The 16,802-nt window shown below is 47.5% G+C and overlaps 5 protein-coding genes across 9 annotated transcripts in view; 2 read left to right on the top strand and 3 right to left on the bottom strand.

The window, feature by feature from the left end:
• Nucleotides 1–179: 179 nt before the first annotated feature.
• Nup133 (nuclear pore complex protein Nup133) lies at nt 180–4,344 on the bottom strand. The gene is made up of 8 exons (XM_065866840.2): nt 4,061–4,344; nt 3,834–4,008; nt 3,278–3,781; nt 2,910–3,222; nt 2,012–2,850; nt 1,269–1,947; nt 663–1,204; nt 180–601 (listed from the first exon to the last, which is right to left on the bottom strand). Exons 1-8 carry the CDS (start codon nt 4,234–4,236, stop codon nt 227–229), a joined length of 3,603 nt encoding a protein of 1,200 aa, XP_065722912.2. The 5' UTR covers nt 4,237–4,344; the 3' UTR covers nt 180–226.
• A 204-nt stretch (nt 4,345–4,548) lies between these two features.
• Nucleotides 4,549–7,612, top strand: wfs1 (wolframin ER transmembrane glycoprotein wfs1). The gene is made up of 4 exons (XM_017082677.4): nt 4,549–4,707; nt 4,767–4,865; nt 4,926–6,493; nt 6,553–7,612. The coding sequence occupies exons 1-4, from the start codon at nt 4,644–4,646 to the stop codon at nt 7,390–7,392; spliced, it is 2,571 nt and encodes an 856-aa protein (XP_016938166.3). The 5' UTR covers nt 4,549–4,643; the 3' UTR covers nt 7,393–7,612.
• A 25-nt stretch (nt 7,613–7,637) lies between these two features.
• LOC108005980 (uncharacterized) lies at nt 7,638–8,295 on the bottom strand. The gene has a single exon (XM_017069420.4). The coding sequence runs from the start codon at nt 8,265–8,267 to the stop codon at nt 7,767–7,769; it is 501 nt and encodes a 166-aa protein (XP_016924909.2). The 5' UTR covers nt 8,268–8,295; the 3' UTR covers nt 7,638–7,766.
• Nucleotides 8,296–8,748: 453 nt separating this feature from the next.
• On the top strand, nt 8,749–9,961 carry Gclm (Glutamate-cysteine ligase modifier subunit). Its single transcript, XM_017069426.4, has one exon. It carries the CDS (start codon nt 8,902–8,904, stop codon nt 9,772–9,774), a length of 873 nt encoding a protein of 290 aa, XP_016924915.2. The 5' UTR covers nt 8,749–8,901; the 3' UTR covers nt 9,775–9,961.
• A 1,401-nt stretch (nt 9,962–11,362) lies between these two features.
• wake (wide awake) overlaps nt 11,363–16,802 on the bottom strand; it is a 51,279-nt gene continuing 45,839 nt past the window's right edge. For all 5 annotated transcript variants that reach the window (XM_036817029.3, XM_065866955.2, XM_065866956.2 and 2 more), the window contains 3 exons: nt 16,396–16,602; nt 16,130–16,340; nt 11,363–16,065 (listed from right to left, as the gene is read on the bottom strand). In XM_036817029.3, coding sequence (XP_036672924.3) covers nt 13,578–16,065; nt 16,130–16,340; nt 16,396–16,602 — 2,906 coding nt within the window. In that variant the 3' untranslated portion in view covers nt 11,363–13,577. The remainder of the gene's footprint in view (nt 16,066–16,129; nt 16,341–16,395; nt 16,603–16,802) is intronic.

Raw genomic sequence — 16,802 nt, 5'->3', positions numbered from 1 at the left:
AGTTGCCCCGAACACTTGGCGGGCTTCTGGCTCTCCGCTCGCCACACTTCAGATACTTTCGCCGGCAGCGCCTCGGTGTAACAAGCAACTTAGTTTATAATATATTATAATGCCAGCGTTTGAGCGACACCACAACAAGGCAGCCAACTGTCCACCGTCCAAGAACACCAACCGTCATCTTGAATTCTTAACGTAAACTTTAATAAATGACATTTGAGGTGCACGATTAGACTTCCATATCTTCTGGCTGCCTAAACATGTCGGCCACATACTCGTAGGTCAGTTTCAGCAGATACTGGAAGGGTTTCTGCTGCGGCAACTCGCCCAGCTCCACGCTCTCCAGAAAGTCCTCCATGGGGGGCAAGAAGTTCTCAGACTCGTGGCCCATCAGCTGCGAGATTTCAATGATCTTGAAGAAGAGCAACTTCTGCATGTAATCCACTCCGTTGTTGGGGTCGTAGTCCGTCCAGTTATCGCGTTTTATGGCAGCACACCAGATCTTGTGGCGCATGTCGTAGGGCTGCTCCGTGTAGCTCAGAAGCTCCAGAGCTTTACGGAACTCCGTCTCCGCGGCCGTGTCATTCTCCTCAGCAATATTAAGCTGTAAAAAAATGATTAACGGATTAATACAGATAACTATTGCAGATTTTGGGCAATCTTACGTTGATTATCTCCTCTGCCTTGAGCACCTTCTGCTCCGTTGTATCGAAGCCAAAACTTTGCAATACGTCATGGCTCAATTGTGACTGATATTCGATCAGCGTTAGATCTGCATTTATCTTCTCAACCTGAGCAGTTAAATCGGAATCGGCTGCCGCGAAGGCCGCCAGTTTGGCCAGCGACAGCATAGACTTCTTGCGGGCCACAAACTCCGTTTCGCATTGGGCCAATTCATACAGCACCTTAGCTGCCCGCTCGAAGTCGCCGTTGAATATTAGCTGGATCCAGCCCAGTGACGGATGGTCGCGCATGAACTGCGCCAGCGCCGTCTGGTTGCCCTTGAAGCGTTCGAAGACCTCGCCGTGCCGATTCTGCCGCAGATGCCAGTTAATGGCAAACTGCGAGAAATCAAATTCCTCATATTTGCGGGTGTAATCGTCCAGGCGCTCTTTGTCCTGTGTCTCATCGCAGATGAGCACCAGACTCTGAAAGTCCAAGTACTTTTCAGCCAGCTTGGCTGCGTACTCATACTGGCGATCCTTGACTAAAAATTACACAATAGCATATAGATATTGTCAGCTTATACTTATAGTACATTAATTACTTACTCAGTACTGATATCAGTTCCCTACGCTGAGCCTCAAATTGTTGCTGCAGGACATTGAACTTTTCTGAGTCACGAACGCTCTCCAAATAAGTCCTTCGTCCGTCCAGCACCAGATCCACCAGTTCGAAAATCTGCTGGTACAACTGCTGCTTCAGCTCAGTTTCGCTAACGCAGTGACCGCCATAACGAACGCTAATGTCGATGAGGCGGGTCAATGTGTCACGGACACCGGCACTTCCAGCCATCGCAGTCCAAGGAAGATTCTCGTAGGACGATAGTTTGTCGTTGCTCAGCCTGAAGCTACTGGCATTCTGTTCCCGATGCCTAAATACCTGTCCCAGAATGTCGAGAACAATGGAGTTTATGTCGTTTATAAAGTGAGCCACTGAAACGGTGGTCTGGCTCTGGGCAGCAATCCGATCGTCGGCAATGTCCGCTAGGGCCTCGAACACGTTCTGTATCTTTGACAACTTTACATAAAATATATCCTGGTAAGTTAGGCTGCCATGAGGTTTCTCATCCCATAGCGCTACGGTGGCTTCAATAGCCTCTTCAAGTAGTTTGGGCATTTTGGTCTGCAAAGAACGAAGAGCCATAGCAGCCACTATCTTCTCGCTGATATCGGAAAGAATAAAACTAGTGGGCTTCAACAAATGACTTCCGCAAGGTATGGCATTTAACTGTAACAAAAAAAATTTTTTTTTACTTCGAATCTAATTAAATACTGCGTTTCTTGACTTATACCTTTTCCCAAACTCCACTGGAGTGTAGAAACGCGATGAAATGCTGAAAAGCAATAATCTTGTCCCTCAGCTGATTGATAATCTGCATGGATCGCGAGCTGCCAATGGCATGCCTATTGCTTTCCTGATCCCCGAGGGCCTCCTCCCAGCGAGGATCGGATACTGGAATGTCTTCGGCCAAGTCCTCAGCGATGGTAATGACAATTCTATCCAACTTGTAAGCATCCATGGGTGCACCATTCGGATCGGCTCCGGTCACGCTGCGCAGCAGCTCTCCAACAATGGTCTTGACCATGTTGTTGTTCCTTTTCAGATGGTAGAGGAAGGCAGCCTTTAGTTGACCCACTTCATCGCAAAGTTCATTGTACATTTCATCCGGATCGAGTTCAAACAGGTGGAGATTGTTAGTGCTGCCAGTTATAGCGGACTGGTCGGGTACTCCGAAGCTAGCATTGAACGAAGTGGGGGCGTACAAGTCAGGAGTGTTGCAAGAGCTCATGTTCATCATCTCGGAACCGTCAAAATCGCCGGGCGTAATAGAAACCAGTCCGTGTGTGCGACTAAAGAACAACGGCAGTTGACTACAGATAGCGGCACTCAATATCCGATCGTCATGCAGGAGAAATTCTATATTTTCTGCCTCCAGCTCTGCTGTGGGCACGGAGTTAGACAAGTGCAGGGGATACACTACTTTGGGCGTGTACAGATAGATGTGACTGCTGCCTACCACGAAACGCAGGCTGAGGCAATCCTCTTCAGTCTTGGCACTGAAGAATTTATTGATCTTGAGCGGTGTGAACGACTCCAGGAGCATACTTTCCGGTTGAGCACTTCCCGTTACTGAAAATATATTTTTTATACTACTTCTGGACTAATATTTGTCACAAGCCTATTCTTACCCAGAGCGTAGCACATTTGTGGAGCATGAGCAGCATTCACAGCTCCAGCCAGTATATAGGCCTTGTTCTTCACCAAGTGGAAGTCTAGCAGATACAGATCAATCTCCACATTATCCGCTGGGAGCCGTACGTTCCAGAACTTTGTTTTGAACTCTTCACGTATCCTGCGTACAACTTCCCCATCCTCGTAAATAAGATTCTCGGTGTTGCCCTTGTTGGACAGACTCCAGCGCTGGATTGCACGATCCGAGAGCACGGCCACAACTGTTTCTCCACTTTCGGAATCGCTCTCGCAGCACATGCCAACTAAAACCTATAAAAGACAACCAATTAAAAAGCGTTCGAAATGGTTAAATTATGATACTAACCTGATCCTTGTCTCCACCCGTGTTCATACCAATCAAAATAGAAGCAAATTTCTTGCCAAAGCCACCCAGAAAGCTCGTAGCAGGCTTGATGGTCTTATGGTGCAGTGTGTAACGGCCATTGGTAAGACCCACTCGTAGAAACACAAGATTGCAGGTGGTGGTTACGGCTAGGTAGCCCTGCTGCGTTGGTAGACTGAGCAGCTGGACAAACTCCTGACCGGTTAAGATCGAGAGATCCACAGAGTTTCCATCATGTGCGATGGACGACCAGTAGCGAACTTCTCCGGTGGCGGACACCGCAATACAAGAGGCCATTTGCTGGCCCTCCGTCTGGAAAACGCTAATCAGATCACTCTTGTGACCCAGGTCGCTGTAGGGCAGAGTCAACTCCCGGCATTGGGCCAGGCCACCGCCACGCCTCGCAGGTTTGCCCACACGTGGTGGTGAGCCGGACTTGGTCGTGTCTTTGTATTGCCAAATCAATAGGCGTCTGCCTTGAACAACCTGGAAGACTATAATTGGTGAACCTGATGGATGTGGATCTCTGACTTCTTACCCAAGCCCATCCATTTTGGGTCACCTTGGCAGTAACTGTGCCTGCTCCCGGTCCCGCAAAGGTAAGCGCCTCATTGACCACGACGGGCAGTGGACAACCAAAGCTCTCGACTACATTATAATCGGACCGGATGCCGGGAATGGACTGAGTAGAGCGCACTGACGAGACGAGCCGGCTGGAAATGGAATATTTTGATCAGAAGTCCAAAGTGGGTGAGGAGCACCTACCTGTTGCTCAGGGCAGTCTTTTTGAAGTTTCCCTGCAGCTGGGCACAACCGGCGTTGCCGCCAAAAAAGGATTTTCTCGTGCTGTCCGCCGAAGCCGCTGGCATGCTATATCTCCGTAAACCAGGAGAAGATTCGCGCGACACGCCGTATAGTTGCTTCTGTAGGTTTCTATCCATTATTTTGTGCAGGTGGTTGCTTAGAAATCACTTATTAAAAATAAATAAACAATTATTTTTCACAAAACAATCTAGCCGGCATGTGTGCGTATCGATAGGTTATAGTCAGTGGCGCAATATCGAAGTCACAGTGGGTAAGCATTTTTCAAATTATCGATTAACAGTCACGACATTGTGGCCCAAAATAATTTAAAAATCCAAACGTAATTAATTTTCAAAAATTAAGTAAATTGATGATGATTTTTAATCCTAATTTTGATTATTTTTTTATAATTTTTTTATTTTATACTTTCGTTTCTGCCATCGCCCATCCCTATTAGAAGTGGGCACACGATGCCATCACTGTCAAGTCGGGCTGAGAATTATTTCATAGATTTTCGTAAACAAAACGAAAATACTCCAGATAAATGGCCACCTGGACACAAAATGAACCGACAGGCGTCACGAAGCGCAGGCGTTGGAATCTGGAAGGTAAATCTCAAAGCCTGTCATGAAATACGTTCCAAACATGGAGCTGTACTCCCTTACAGATCGTGCCTCCCTGAACAAACTGAAGCATCACATTGCCGATGAGGGATGTCCCCAGATGCAATACGATCTGGCCAAGGAGTTACTGAACAATGCCATAGGTGAGTGGAGGAGTCTGGCACAGAATCAAAATATAATGGAGATTTCCCTGTTCTATACAGAGCCCAATCTTGCCAAGGGCAATCAAAACCAGAAGGCCGTCAACTGGCTAGTGAGTGCTGCCCACAATGGACACGAGGATGCGGCCAAGTTGCTCCGCCAGTGCTACAACGATGGCAGCGGCATTACGGCGGAGAATGCGGACGAAGTGCGTCGTTGTCTGGCCATGACTCCCGGCGAACGTGCGGCGAGAAAAGCAGCCCGGGAGCTATTTGCCTGCCTGTCAAATGGCAACGAGCACATAACGCCCAAGCAGCTGGAGCGCAAGATGCGCCGAATCTATAATCTGCAGCGCAAGAGGCGTCGACGCGACGATGATCGATCCTCGTCGAGCAGCGAAGGAGAACAGGATGCCGAGCCGGAGTGCGAACCTCTCGAAGATGTGCACACAATTGGCCTTGCCAATGTGGAACGACGACGCCTCATCACCGAAGCCCACCTTGTTTCGGCTGCTTCCAACTATAGTGCCGGTCAGATGCCCAGCGTTAATGATGCTCTCACATTGTCCGTGCCAGATCCGAGGAGTCTGGACCATGTGCCCTGCTTCTACCGCATGATCTTCCACCCGCTCATCTTCTTCACCCTGTTCTACCACCGCTTGCTCAACTTGATTGTGTCCATTCCCAACGTCATACCGCTGAGCGTCCGTTGCAGTGTCCTTGTGGCTCTTTCCTGGTGGAGCACCCGCCACATGCTGCCCTTGGCCAGCTATTACCTCAGTCTGGGCATCATGATCTGGGCCACTTGTAAGATGCTCAAGACCAAACAGCAGTTCGTGGACTTCCGCATCTGGTCGGGATTGTTCCTTAGCTACGGAGATCCAAACATCGAGGCGGACATTGCGGAGCAGCGCTTTCTGCGCAACAATATGAAGCCGTACCTGTATTACTTTTGTGCCTTCATCTGCAACCTTATAGTGTATCCGCTGGTGACCGACGCCTGGCTGCCGCACTCGGAGCTCACCATTGTTTCCGGAGCATTCACCTTCCTCACCATGGGCGTGTCCATGTACGCCTCCTCCCACCTAATGCCTGACTGGCTAGTGATAGTATCCTTTGCCGTGAATGTGCTTGCCAAGTATCCCTACGAAATGGACGAGGTTGTGTCCACGCGCTGGCGCTTTCTGGACTTACGTGTACCCACCTTCTCCTCTTTTGTCATTGGCAATGGGATTGAGTTCTGCCTGAATTGCCGCACCGCCTTGTATCTATTTATTCCCGTGCTGCTGGTGATGCTGGCCAAACGCTCCCGCTGGCATGGAGTCTACACATACCTAATTCCTCACTGCGTCACGCTTAGTTGGCTACAGGTGTGCATCGCGACGTCGCAGAGTGCCACCATGTTTGGAGTGATGCGAGCAGCCCTTGGCTTGGCCGGCATTGTCTTGTTCCTGCCGCTGTTTGGAATCGTGGCTCTTCTTGTGCCTGTCTTCGTGGCAATCGATAGTTTGGGACTGGCCAGTGAGCAACTGCGCTGGGGCAGCACTGCCCTCGCCTGCGGGCTGGTGGTGGTGCTATCCTGCGTACTAGCCCTGAACCGAGCCACACAGAAATACATCACCATGCTGCAGGTAAGAACTATCTAGGTGCCATTTTCTGAATGACAAAATAACGACCAATATTCTTCTAGCTCATTGTGGCGGTCACAACAGCCTGCTTGTTGGTCTTTCCCTACATGACGTCCAGTTTCAAGGATACACCCCGCTTCAATGCCATGCCCAGAGTGGGTATACACTCTCTTTCCGAGACGGATACCCTGCCATGGGATCGCTTTCACGCTCTCTGTGCCCAACCAGTCAACGAGCAGCCGAACAAGATCAAAGCGCAGCTACGTTGCTCCCATCTGAATGGAATGCCAGTGACCTGGGAGGGCAGTATCGCCAAAGTGGAGATCTCGCGGGTGTCCAACATTCTGGAGGATGTCATTGCCAACTATCTACCCGTGTGGCTGGGCAGGCTGCTGCGCTGTGTGCACGGCGAGAATATATCGCAACACTTCAGATGCGATCCCAAGTTGGATGCACAGTGCGAGGAGTGGCGGAGCGTTATCAAGACGCTAAAGGCGCAGAGCGGTAGTTGCACATTGCAGCGGTGGAATCGGTACGAATACGAGCTGCTGGTGAGAGTTGGCATCAAAAAGACCAGCCGGCTCCTGGGCCGTTCCACTTCCACCTCCACCGATGTTATCCTACGAGCTCACCATGATTTTGGAAACTTTACCAGGCTCTTGAGCGAAGGCGATATTGTGGCTTTCTACGGAACCTTGCATAATTCACGACTTCTGGCCAACAGCGTGCAGGTGCAACTGAAAACCATCGAGTGTGTCAACTGTCGGTCGCCGGATCTGGGAACGGCCAGTATTGAACGAGTGGTGGCCGCGTCGCCCATGGATGCCCGTCTTCAGGATTTGATGAGGGGCATCAAGTATTTCCTTAACGCTTTGTTGAATCCTTTAATTACATTTAAGTAAAGTACTTCCCTTTGAAAGACTCCAAGAAATGTGAGTTCCTTGGCATCAGCTCACCAATTTGTATTGGTTCTTATAAATATTATTTATTTAAAATACAAGAGGATCGTCCTCTCTGTTAGCGTGGCATTTAAAACATGAACGCTTTGTTGGTAATTTATATTTAAGAAATCAGAACAAATAAATATTCCGAGTGGTCTCCACTGTTTTATTGGTTCTTATACATATGTAAAGATTATTAAAGCTGAATTAAAGGTACATATTTGGTTTTCTTAACCATTTTATTGGTTTCGGTCTAACAAAAACCTGGCAGTCACATCTTGTGAATACATTGAAATATAAAGCTTTCCTTAATTTGGCATTTTGATTGTGTTGTGTTAGTCGGACATAATTACTGAGAGCGGATCATCCTCATCGAGTAGTTTTTCTAAAGTAATACTATCCAGTGGCAAATGTAAATCTTCCCCTAAATCCAAGTCCAAATCGTCGAATTCGTGATCTAAAGCCCTTCTGGCCGTCTTTGGTGAATCCAAAGGCCCCGTGAGGGGGTCATCGTCATCTCTATTCGGGGATTTCAGAAAATCAAAACTTTCCAGGCATTTTGAGGAAGCAAGACTTGGATCCACATTCAATTCGAGATGGTGATGAAGTTCGCATGGCTCCGTGCAGATGAATCTTTCGGGCGCGTTGATCAGAAACTGCACTCCATCGAGCAAGAGCTTTCTATGTGTGGCATCATCCACTCCCAGCATGAGTAGATCGCTGCCCACAATAAGCTTACAGTTCGCAATACTGTCGTAGCCTCCTCCCAGGAACTTGCCGATGTACTTCTCCATGGTCAGCAGCACCAGCCACTCGCGTACGGCTCGTCGACACATCCCAGAGTTTTGATTCTTGCCACTAGAGTTTTAATAAATGTCCTCGAACCTGCTGTGAAGTTTTGAAAGCTGTCACTTTTGACAGGTCGCGACCGTTAGGAAACTGGTTAGGTATGACATTTTTAAACCAATGTATCGGTTCTTCACGGGGTTTCTAAATATTTTGTAATTTATCACTAGGTTTTTATCCGTTTTATAATTTTGACTCCGTTTTTATTCATAATATAAGGGTTTATTATGAAGGGTTATTATGAAGCAGTTTACTTTATTTATTTCGGTTATGTATTTTAATTGAAAAAGTGGGAATCCACGTACAATACTTGAACATTTTTTCTAAAATATAATTTCATTTAATTTTTACAAAAATACTTTTTGTTACATTTTTTTAATTACTTCTTTAATGCACCCCTTGCGATGCATCGATAGCAAGTTCTCCGACTTATCGACTATCGCCCGCCACCAACTCTCCGCGATAGTCGTTCTCTCCCCATTTCGGTGCAAAGTGTATTTAAGTGGCCAGGCGGTCGGTGCTCGAGAACACACGCGTTTCACCCACCTGAGAGGGCTGCACTTGTCTTGACGGCAGCGGAATTAGCAGAATAGCCGATACCAAAAAAGGAGAACACTTGTCAACATGATACCGACCATAACGAAGCAGTACCAGAACGTGGTGATCAGCACGGGCAACATAATCGCCACGGAATTGGGCCAGCGCAAGTCGAACGAGGAGCTGTATGACGGCCTAAAGATAACGCTCCACAGCGACCCCACCGTGGAACGCGTGGTGGTGGAAAAGGAGATCGACGAGCTGCACGGCCGTGTGCAGCGGGCCACCCAGGAGCTGACCACCCGGCTGACGGAAAACGGCCGCAATGAGATCAGCATCGGCGCCAAGATATTCCTCAACCGCCACTCCACGGAGTGTGTGAATCAGGCGGTCGAGGCACTGCTCAACATACTCAGTGTGACGCACGTGGACAATGTGGTGTTGGCCTACCACCCAAATGCGGTTGCCAGCGCAACGCCGGTGGCCACAACAGCCGGAGTGCCGGCCAAGTCGCCCTGCTCTGAAGGCATTGTCGTCAGCAAAGCCAGCAACTGGAGCCAGCGCAATGGAGAGAAGGGAGTGGCGGAGCTGAAGGAGCTCTACCAAACCCTGGAGCAGTACGCCCTCAAGCAGCAGATCACCCAGCTGGGCATTGCCGATCTGGATGCGGCGGCATTGGAGGAGCTGCACAAGAGCGCCAAGGTGGCGCCCACAATTGCCCAGGTCAATCTGTCCACCTGCTGCGTTGTGCCAGCGGAACTGCAGGAGTTCTGCACCGCCCACGACATCCAGCTGAACACGCACAGCGATCCCGAGCTCCTTCTGCCCGAGGAGCAGTTCGCCGCTCTGGCGCCCGGCTACACAATCGACTGGTCACTGCGCTACCAGGTGCACGTCCGCTGCCGAGGCGTCCTCACCGCCAAGGGATACATCGTGGGCGCCTCGCGATCCAGCGATTAGTTTTAGTAACTCCCACACCCAGATGCTAGGCTATAGTTTTAATGTTTGTAATGTATGCTGTGTACAGTGGTGTACTTATTGTTTGTTATACAAAACCCAGATTGAGGATTCGGAGCCGATCGATTGATTTTACTGTAAACGATTTTTCAATACTTATTCTGAACATAAAGCGTTTCAAAAACGACAATTGGCTATTGTGTGTCACTGGCCAGCAGCTGCCGGGGGTCAGCGATTCGAACCCCAACCGGTTTGAATGCCTCGGTTACAAATTAAGTATACGTCCAGCTGGTGTAATTTATATGCTCTCGTCGCCGCCGACAAGTGCGCTTGCCGATTTCCTTGTAGTGGCTTGTTATTTGCCCAGCTAATCGCTGTCTAGGGCTGTCTAGGCCTCCGCTTCTGGTGGACTCAAATCTAATTAAAGGCAGACGCGTCTCGCCCGACGACCCAGCCAGATCACGTGGCTGACCCGCTCGCCTGTCCATACGACACAAAAAACAATTAGAAAAAAGGCCCGCAGTTGATTAGAGTATTGTATAGAACGGCAGATATATTAAATATATAACTGGTGATTTAGATGGTATCAGCACGGGCAAAAGGTGCTACAACCACCGGCCATAAATCCCGCAATAATAAATGGAAATAATAACCAAAAATATGAGAAATCTGTCCGGATGCAACAAACTCACAAACTAATCAGTTGGGGAAATTTACAGTGGCCGTATACGACTGGAGTGAGTCAAGATTTGAGATTTGAGATTGGGACGGAGGTGGAAATAGCGGTAAGTGGGGCATTTAATTGAAGTTGGTGGACGAATGGATTATTAATGAGCGTGGCCAGAAAGGTGGGCGCGAAAGGGAACATGTAATTTCGGGGACAAAGTTCAAGGACCATGTGGCCGATTAGAAATGTGTGTATCTTAATAAAAGTACCTGGAAACTCATATAAATAGATGGGAGTGTTGTGGCAAGAGAAATACAAACAATAAGCGCACTTATCGCGTTGTTTCTCCTATTAGAATGACTTGTATGTTTCCAAAATCCCCCAATGGAAAGAGAGAATAAGTTGCGAGAGATAGCTGAAACTGACTCAATATAACTTGTTTACCGATCTTTACAGCTCTGGGCTCGTTTCGTCACTAAATGGCTATCCATACGTGCGATGACGCATCGGCCTCCAAAATAAACATTAGCAACATGTTGCCCAAACAATCGAAACATTGGAAGAAGGCTCTGGAATACAGACAAACCCATCAAACACTATCTTGGCAGCTGGTGAAATGCTATAGCTGTAGCGGGCGTAATCAGCTCGTTATCGTTATTAGCTATTTTTTGCCATTTTGTAAGACAAATCGTAGTGTAAGTGCAGTGTCGCTTGATAAGCTCTTGATCAGCCGAGCACCACACCGGGCGTATACGTAACGCGGGGTCTATAAAAACCACTTCCAGTACAAAATGCGACCCATCATTATGTTCCGGCTGACTTACCCAGAATGATTTTGCACTTTCAGTTGTATATCATTAATTTATCTGGATTCCAGAAATTTCTAAACACCCCCTTCGTCAAATGCAAAACAAGCCGTTGGAATTACACCATAACATTTGTTGAGTCTTTATTAGGTTAATTGAATATTCTTTGAATGCCTCGAACCCACATTATCCTTACCAAAGCTAGTTGCCCTCTTTTTTGCTCCTTACTCGGAGTGTATCGTATATATTTTAGGCCATTAACACACCAAAAATGTACACAGGTAGTCGATAATGCCGATAATGAATGTACTGACATCGGGTCTGAGTTACACTTGATAAGTTTCGTCTTCTATATATATCTAATTACAGGAATTGTCTGCATTTTGATGTGTTTTTCATGTTCATATGCGGAAAGACTCGTTCAATGCTTTTGGTTACATTTACATTTCGCATTTTAATAGTCCATTAACAATTAGCTACAGCTACAATTAGATTGCATCGTAAAAACTAATCTCACTAGATCGCAATTCAAAATAATACTCTGTATAATTTCGCTCCATTCGAAAACCAAACGCTCTTTTTCTCTGGGGACGGACGCTGTGTCTGACAATTGAAATCGTTTAATTGGCATTCCGAATTAACAAACTGAAACTGGCCACTCAGTTTGGATTCGTAACTTGTTTACATTCGTTGTTCGTTCGACCATTCTGGGGACCATTCAAAATTCGAATTGAGGCAAATCTGAAACCGGGCTGTGAACGCAAAGGGGGTTTATATTTTATTGGGTATTTTTCTGTGGTCAAAACTTAACTACGTTCGTTGCTGTTTGTCGAGCCCTAGGACTGGTAAACCATAGAGTAAAAATGTATCAAAATCGTCTTTATCGCCATCTCAAAAACCAAGAAATAAAACGTACAAAAATCGTCTGTTGGTCGTAGACATCTTAAATAGTTCGATATCTTTGTTATGGACTCTGTGTTGCACATTCTTTTAAAGTAAGTGTTCTCGTCTAGTTTCTCATAAGATTCAAAATGTATACTTTTCACGACCTGCGACTCCAATCTAAATTCGACATTGTCGTCCAATGAAAATAAACTTTAATTGGGACATCATGAGCTTGACAATGAAACTGTTTCTTTGTCTACCGGTTTACAACAAATACGTGTATCTGAAGAACTTCCTCTAATTTACTTATGGTATTTCCTATTGAGAGAGTACAGAGTAGAGTAGTTATTTATAGACACATACGGCTTTGCACATTGAGAAAGCCACGTTAATAGTATGGGTTCTAAGTGGGCCAACAGTTGAGTAGATTGTGGAAATGGGGAATAGGATTATCAATAGGAAGCTCGTCGAGCCAATTGCTGTGTGGAGTAGATTGGGTCGGACTTCGAGATATCATTGCTACAATTAATAAATACAAACGTTTTAATTTCGATTTGCAGTTGCCTATTATTTTTTTTTTTTCAACATTCAGTTGTGCCAATATATTTTTAAAAAATATTCTCCGTTTTCGTTATCATTTGTGTTGCGGTGATTTTTTGTTTACATACTAAGCAATTGATTACACCTAAATTATTTGTTTAATCCAATGGAATTGCAATATTTAAGAACACACACACATCAAAGACATCAAGAGTGACACTTAAAATGCATATTGACATCTGTTCTTTGAGTATCGCCATCGATTTGGTTTGGTTTTGTGTTCCGTATTTACCGATTTAACATTTAGATCAAAAAATGTGCCCCTAAAAATGCCACAAAAATACAATCAAAATATTTGTTTACTAAACTACAAAATACATACAATAAAATACATTGATGCACGCATAATATTTATATAACATACATACTACTTATGTACGGGCGTAACCTTGTATACCCTAGAACAACTAACAACAATTTGTTTTTGCTTAGTCCGATTCGTGTGTGTGTTTGTTTGGGTAATGTAGAATGTATAACTACTCAAAATATAATACCATTTCAAATACAATTTCATCAGTTTGCCATTGCAGCATACATAAGTAATTCAGTCTAATTCGGGAATTGGTCAACGATCATTGCCCTGAAGAGGGTGGGAGGAGTTGGGATTTGTGATTGGAGGAACCCAAAATCTAAAACACAACATAATTTACAAGACCCGGAACGAATGATACAAAAATCCCGGATTTCAGATAAGTCTCTGAAGTTTCAATAACTAAGGGTGTGGTGAATGAGTTATTCGCCGAGTTTCGGCACGTACATCTTAAGTTTTTAAATCTCTAGAGATCTCATTGTCACCACCAACCGTATAAAAAGCTTCACTACTTCGATAGTTCGCCAATTCCGGTTGTTCAGATCAAATGCGATTTCCGGTTGGAGTGCTCGATGGCCGCCAGTAGCTCATGTTTCTGTCGGACGTACAGACGTCCCTTTTTCCAGGGATTTTGCAACTGCAACGGCTTAAAGTCATCTCGCAGGCAGCGTTCCCGTGCTCCAATCACCGCCACCAGGCAAAAGTTCTCCAGCGTCTCAGGTCCGTAGATGGGCCCATTGTTTCCCTTGAGCACGACGGCCATGTTGAGTTGCTTCACCACCAGGTTGATCACTTCACGGGCCGTCGTCTTGGGTGTCACGTGAAGCTTCAGGCTGGTTCCACTGGCCAATCCCGTATTGTAAGCGGTGTACACTTGAATTATCCCCGGTGCCTGTTCTGCGTTGAGGCTGGAACAGCTGGCGGAGTCCTCTTCGCTGCTCTGCCGCGACAAGCTCTTCATTGAAGAGGCCTTCGAGGTACTCGCCACCGGCTCCTCGCCTCCCACTGCTCGCAGTTCGGCTAGAGTGCTTTTCAAATAGGGTCCACCCTCGCGAAGGTTGGCACTGGAGGATGCCTTTGTCGGCTTTAGTGGTTTGTGCTCCAAATCTGTGGCAAAGGCTCCATTGCCGCTTCTCAAGGATACGCTGGATCCAGCCAGATACGGAGCCGAGCTGGAGCTGTGCACCGTGATGAGAGGATTGGTTTGGGGACCAATATTGGAGCTGGTTCGCTTGCGTTGAGCAGCCACCGCCTGCGAGTGACGCAGTGCATCCGCTAAGGTGTCATCGGAACGCGAAGGTGGAATGGCAAACACACTGTTTGTGCTATTTCCATCCGAGGCTGAGTCCACGGCGGAGTAGAAGCTGCGGGATGTGTAGGTGGAGCTCATGGAGTCGCCACTGTTCTTCCGGAAGGATACTTCTGAGCAAATGGAGCCCGCATATTCGCTGGTGGTGGACACTTGTAGAAGTTGCTGTTGCTGGAGTTGTTGCTGCTCCTGCGCTTGCTGCTGGGATTGCTGTGGTGTAGGAACTTGTTTGCTGGCAGGTTCCACTGGAGTAATAACACTCAATTCCAGGTTCTGCTCCGATTTGGAGTGCTCCGGCTTACGCTGCGTGGGATCTTCGTTGGTTCCTGGACCTGGCCAACTGCCTCTTCCCTGACCCGTCTTGGAAAACTTGCTCTCGCGGATGGGCAGCTGTAGAAGTTGTTTGCTGGCGGAACCCGCCGCCGATGTCGCCACCGACTCATCCTGTCGCTGCTGGGCAAAATCCAGGATTTCTCGCATTGCCAGCGAGGGTTGGGCATTTTTGTTCCTCGCATAGGCCACCACATCCATTAGCCACCGGACACTTTTCCACACAATCGTCAGGCTTGCACTGAGCTCCTGCAGCGTGGCCAAACGCTCCTTGGCCGCCTGTAGCTCGCTGCTGGAGAAAGCCTCCCGGAGCGAATGTGTGGCCAGAGCAGTGTCCAGTTCAAGGATGCAGGATAAGCGGGCGTACTTCTGAATGATGGCCGGCTGATAGGTTCGCAGGTGAATCATCTCAAAGGCCTGGATACTCAAGCTGGCCAAATCATCTCTCTGGAGCAGTAACTCCGACTGGCCGGGCACGGCACACGAGGATTCGGCAGATGGACAGACCACTAGGAAACTTATGTCCGGACTGTGCTCAATCACCTCCACATCGTACAGGCGGTGGGTGGTTGCCTCGACGCCCTTGATGTTCATACTGGCGAACAGTTTGTGCATTGCATTGGTGAGATCGTACAAAAATAACCGCTGAACCTCTGTGGTCGGTGTTCCTCCGGAAGCTGAGTCAACTCCTTGAGAGCTGAAGTCCAGGGGCAGGCGTAGAGGATCGCTACTGCATCGGTGGAGCACCTGCCACTCCTCGGCGGTGATGTGACTGTTCTCGCGCACCTTGCAGTGGGGCAGGACATTCGGCGTTTTCACCGGGACCACCACCTGGATCTGGTCCATGGAGCACTGCATCTTTAGGTAGCCCAGATAGAGTCCCGGCTCTAATCTCTGTAGTGCGGCCTGTTGGTAATGCAATTGATCGCCAACGGAGGAGATGAGCAGCTCGTTGATGGTATAATCCTCGTGCAGAGCACCTAGCTTCTTCTGCAGCTTGCTGACTGGCAGCCATCGGGAGTTTAGGATGGAGACGGCCTTCTGGCTCTTAACCGATTGCACACAGGTCAGCACCACGGTGCCCTGGGCATCCCGAAGTGGCTTATAGTAGAGCTGACCCAAGTCCGTGATCCCCAACGCCGATTGCATCTGGCAGACGGCCGAAAGGAGTTTGGTGCGGAAGTGAACGGCAGAGGTGAGATTGCGTTCCATATCCGAACGTAGGGACTTCACATCCTCCCAGGTACAGGCCACTTTCATCAGCCAATAGTAGTCCATGTGCAGGGCACTGGGATAGGATTCATCCACCTCGATGACCGGAGGAAAGTCTTCACTGGTGACCAGCACTTTGTCGTCGCAGTGGATTATACAAGAGAAGTAGATACCGCTGTTTTTGGGGAACAAGAAAATTGTTAGTATGTAATATTGCTAAGCAATCCCATTATTTATACCGTCTTAGTGTCTTTTGAAACTTGGAGGTGACCGAGAACAATTGCTTGATGGTGGTCTTCTTTTTAGGATTGCGCCGTTGGGCGCTCGCGGGATCCAAGGTCAGTTCGGAGACGTCGGATGGTCTAGCCAACCGCACGGCGGTAAACAGATTGTCCAGGATACGGTGGCGACCCACAAATCGATCCTCCCGATTGTCCAAATCCCTCCAAGCTGTTTAAGAGAATTTAGTTAAAAGGGTTTTATTTAAACAATAATTTTAACTCACTTGAGGGCACCACACTAGCTGGCACCGATGTTCGATAGGCTCCCCATCCCTTGACATTTCCGCAGGAGGCTCTCAGGAAATAGCGTCGACCCTGGGTGAGGCCCGATATGTGGCACTGGCCGCCCATCGTTCCATGGAAGCTGATCCACTCCAGTAACTCACTTTCGCCCACAACGTTGTTGAAGTCCGCACGAGTTGACCATTGAACTGAAAATATTCAAAGTTAATATTCCATGTGATAGGTCTGCCTAGGTATAAAACAAAAATCCTAAAAAATATTTTAATATAATAATTTAAATAATTGGCAGGGGCTTTGTTATTTATAGAACTAGAAATTCTTGCTGAGAAACTCAAGACCAGGTGATGGTTTTATATTATAACACAACAAATATTTGTAGTTTTTTCAC

This window comes from Drosophila suzukii, chromosome 3, assembly GCF_043229965.1.
Source record: "Drosophila suzukii chromosome 3, CBGP_Dsuzu_IsoJpt1.0, whole genome shotgun sequence".
NCBI lineage: Eukaryota > Metazoa > Arthropoda > Insecta > Diptera > Drosophilidae > Drosophila > Drosophila suzukii.
Note: the sequence above shows the minus strand (reverse complement) of the source record. Positions and strands in the feature narration are given on the sequence as shown.

What these genes read in the sequence shown, in the direction of transcription:
- Nup133 (XM_065866840.2), bottom strand. Translation starts at nt 4,236, where the DNA reads ATGGATAGAAACCTACAGAAGCAACTATACGGCGTGTCGCGCGAATCT. An exon ending in AAGACTGCCCTGAGCAACAG is followed by an intron (nt 4,009 to 4,060) that starts GTAGGTGCTCCT and finishes TTCCATTTCCAG; the next exon opens with CCGGCTCGTCTCGTCAGTGC. An exon ending in ACAAATGTGCTACGCTCTGG is followed by an intron (nt 2,851 to 2,909) that starts GTAAGAATAGGC and finishes ATATATTTTCAG; the next exon opens with TAACGGGAAGTGCTCAACCG.
- wfs1 (XM_017082677.4), top strand. Translation starts at nt 4,644, where the DNA reads ATGGCCACCTGGACACAAAATGAACCGACAGGCGTCACGAAGCGCAGG. An exon ending in GTTACTGAACAATGCCATAG is followed by an intron (nt 4,866 to 4,925) that starts GTGAGTGGAGGA and finishes TGTTCTATACAG; the next exon opens with AGCCCAATCTTGCCAAGGGC. An exon ending in AATACATCACCATGCTGCAG is followed by an intron (nt 6,494 to 6,552) that starts GTAAGAACTATC and finishes ATATTCTTCTAG; the next exon opens with CTCATTGTGGCGGTCACAAC.
- LOC108005980 (XM_017069420.4), bottom strand. Translation starts at nt 8,267, where the DNA reads ATGTGTCGACGAGCCGTACGCGAGTGGCTGGTGCTGCTGACCATGGAG.
- Gclm (XM_017069426.4), top strand. Translation starts at nt 8,902, where the DNA reads ATGATACCGACCATAACGAAGCAGTACCAGAACGTGGTGATCAGCACG.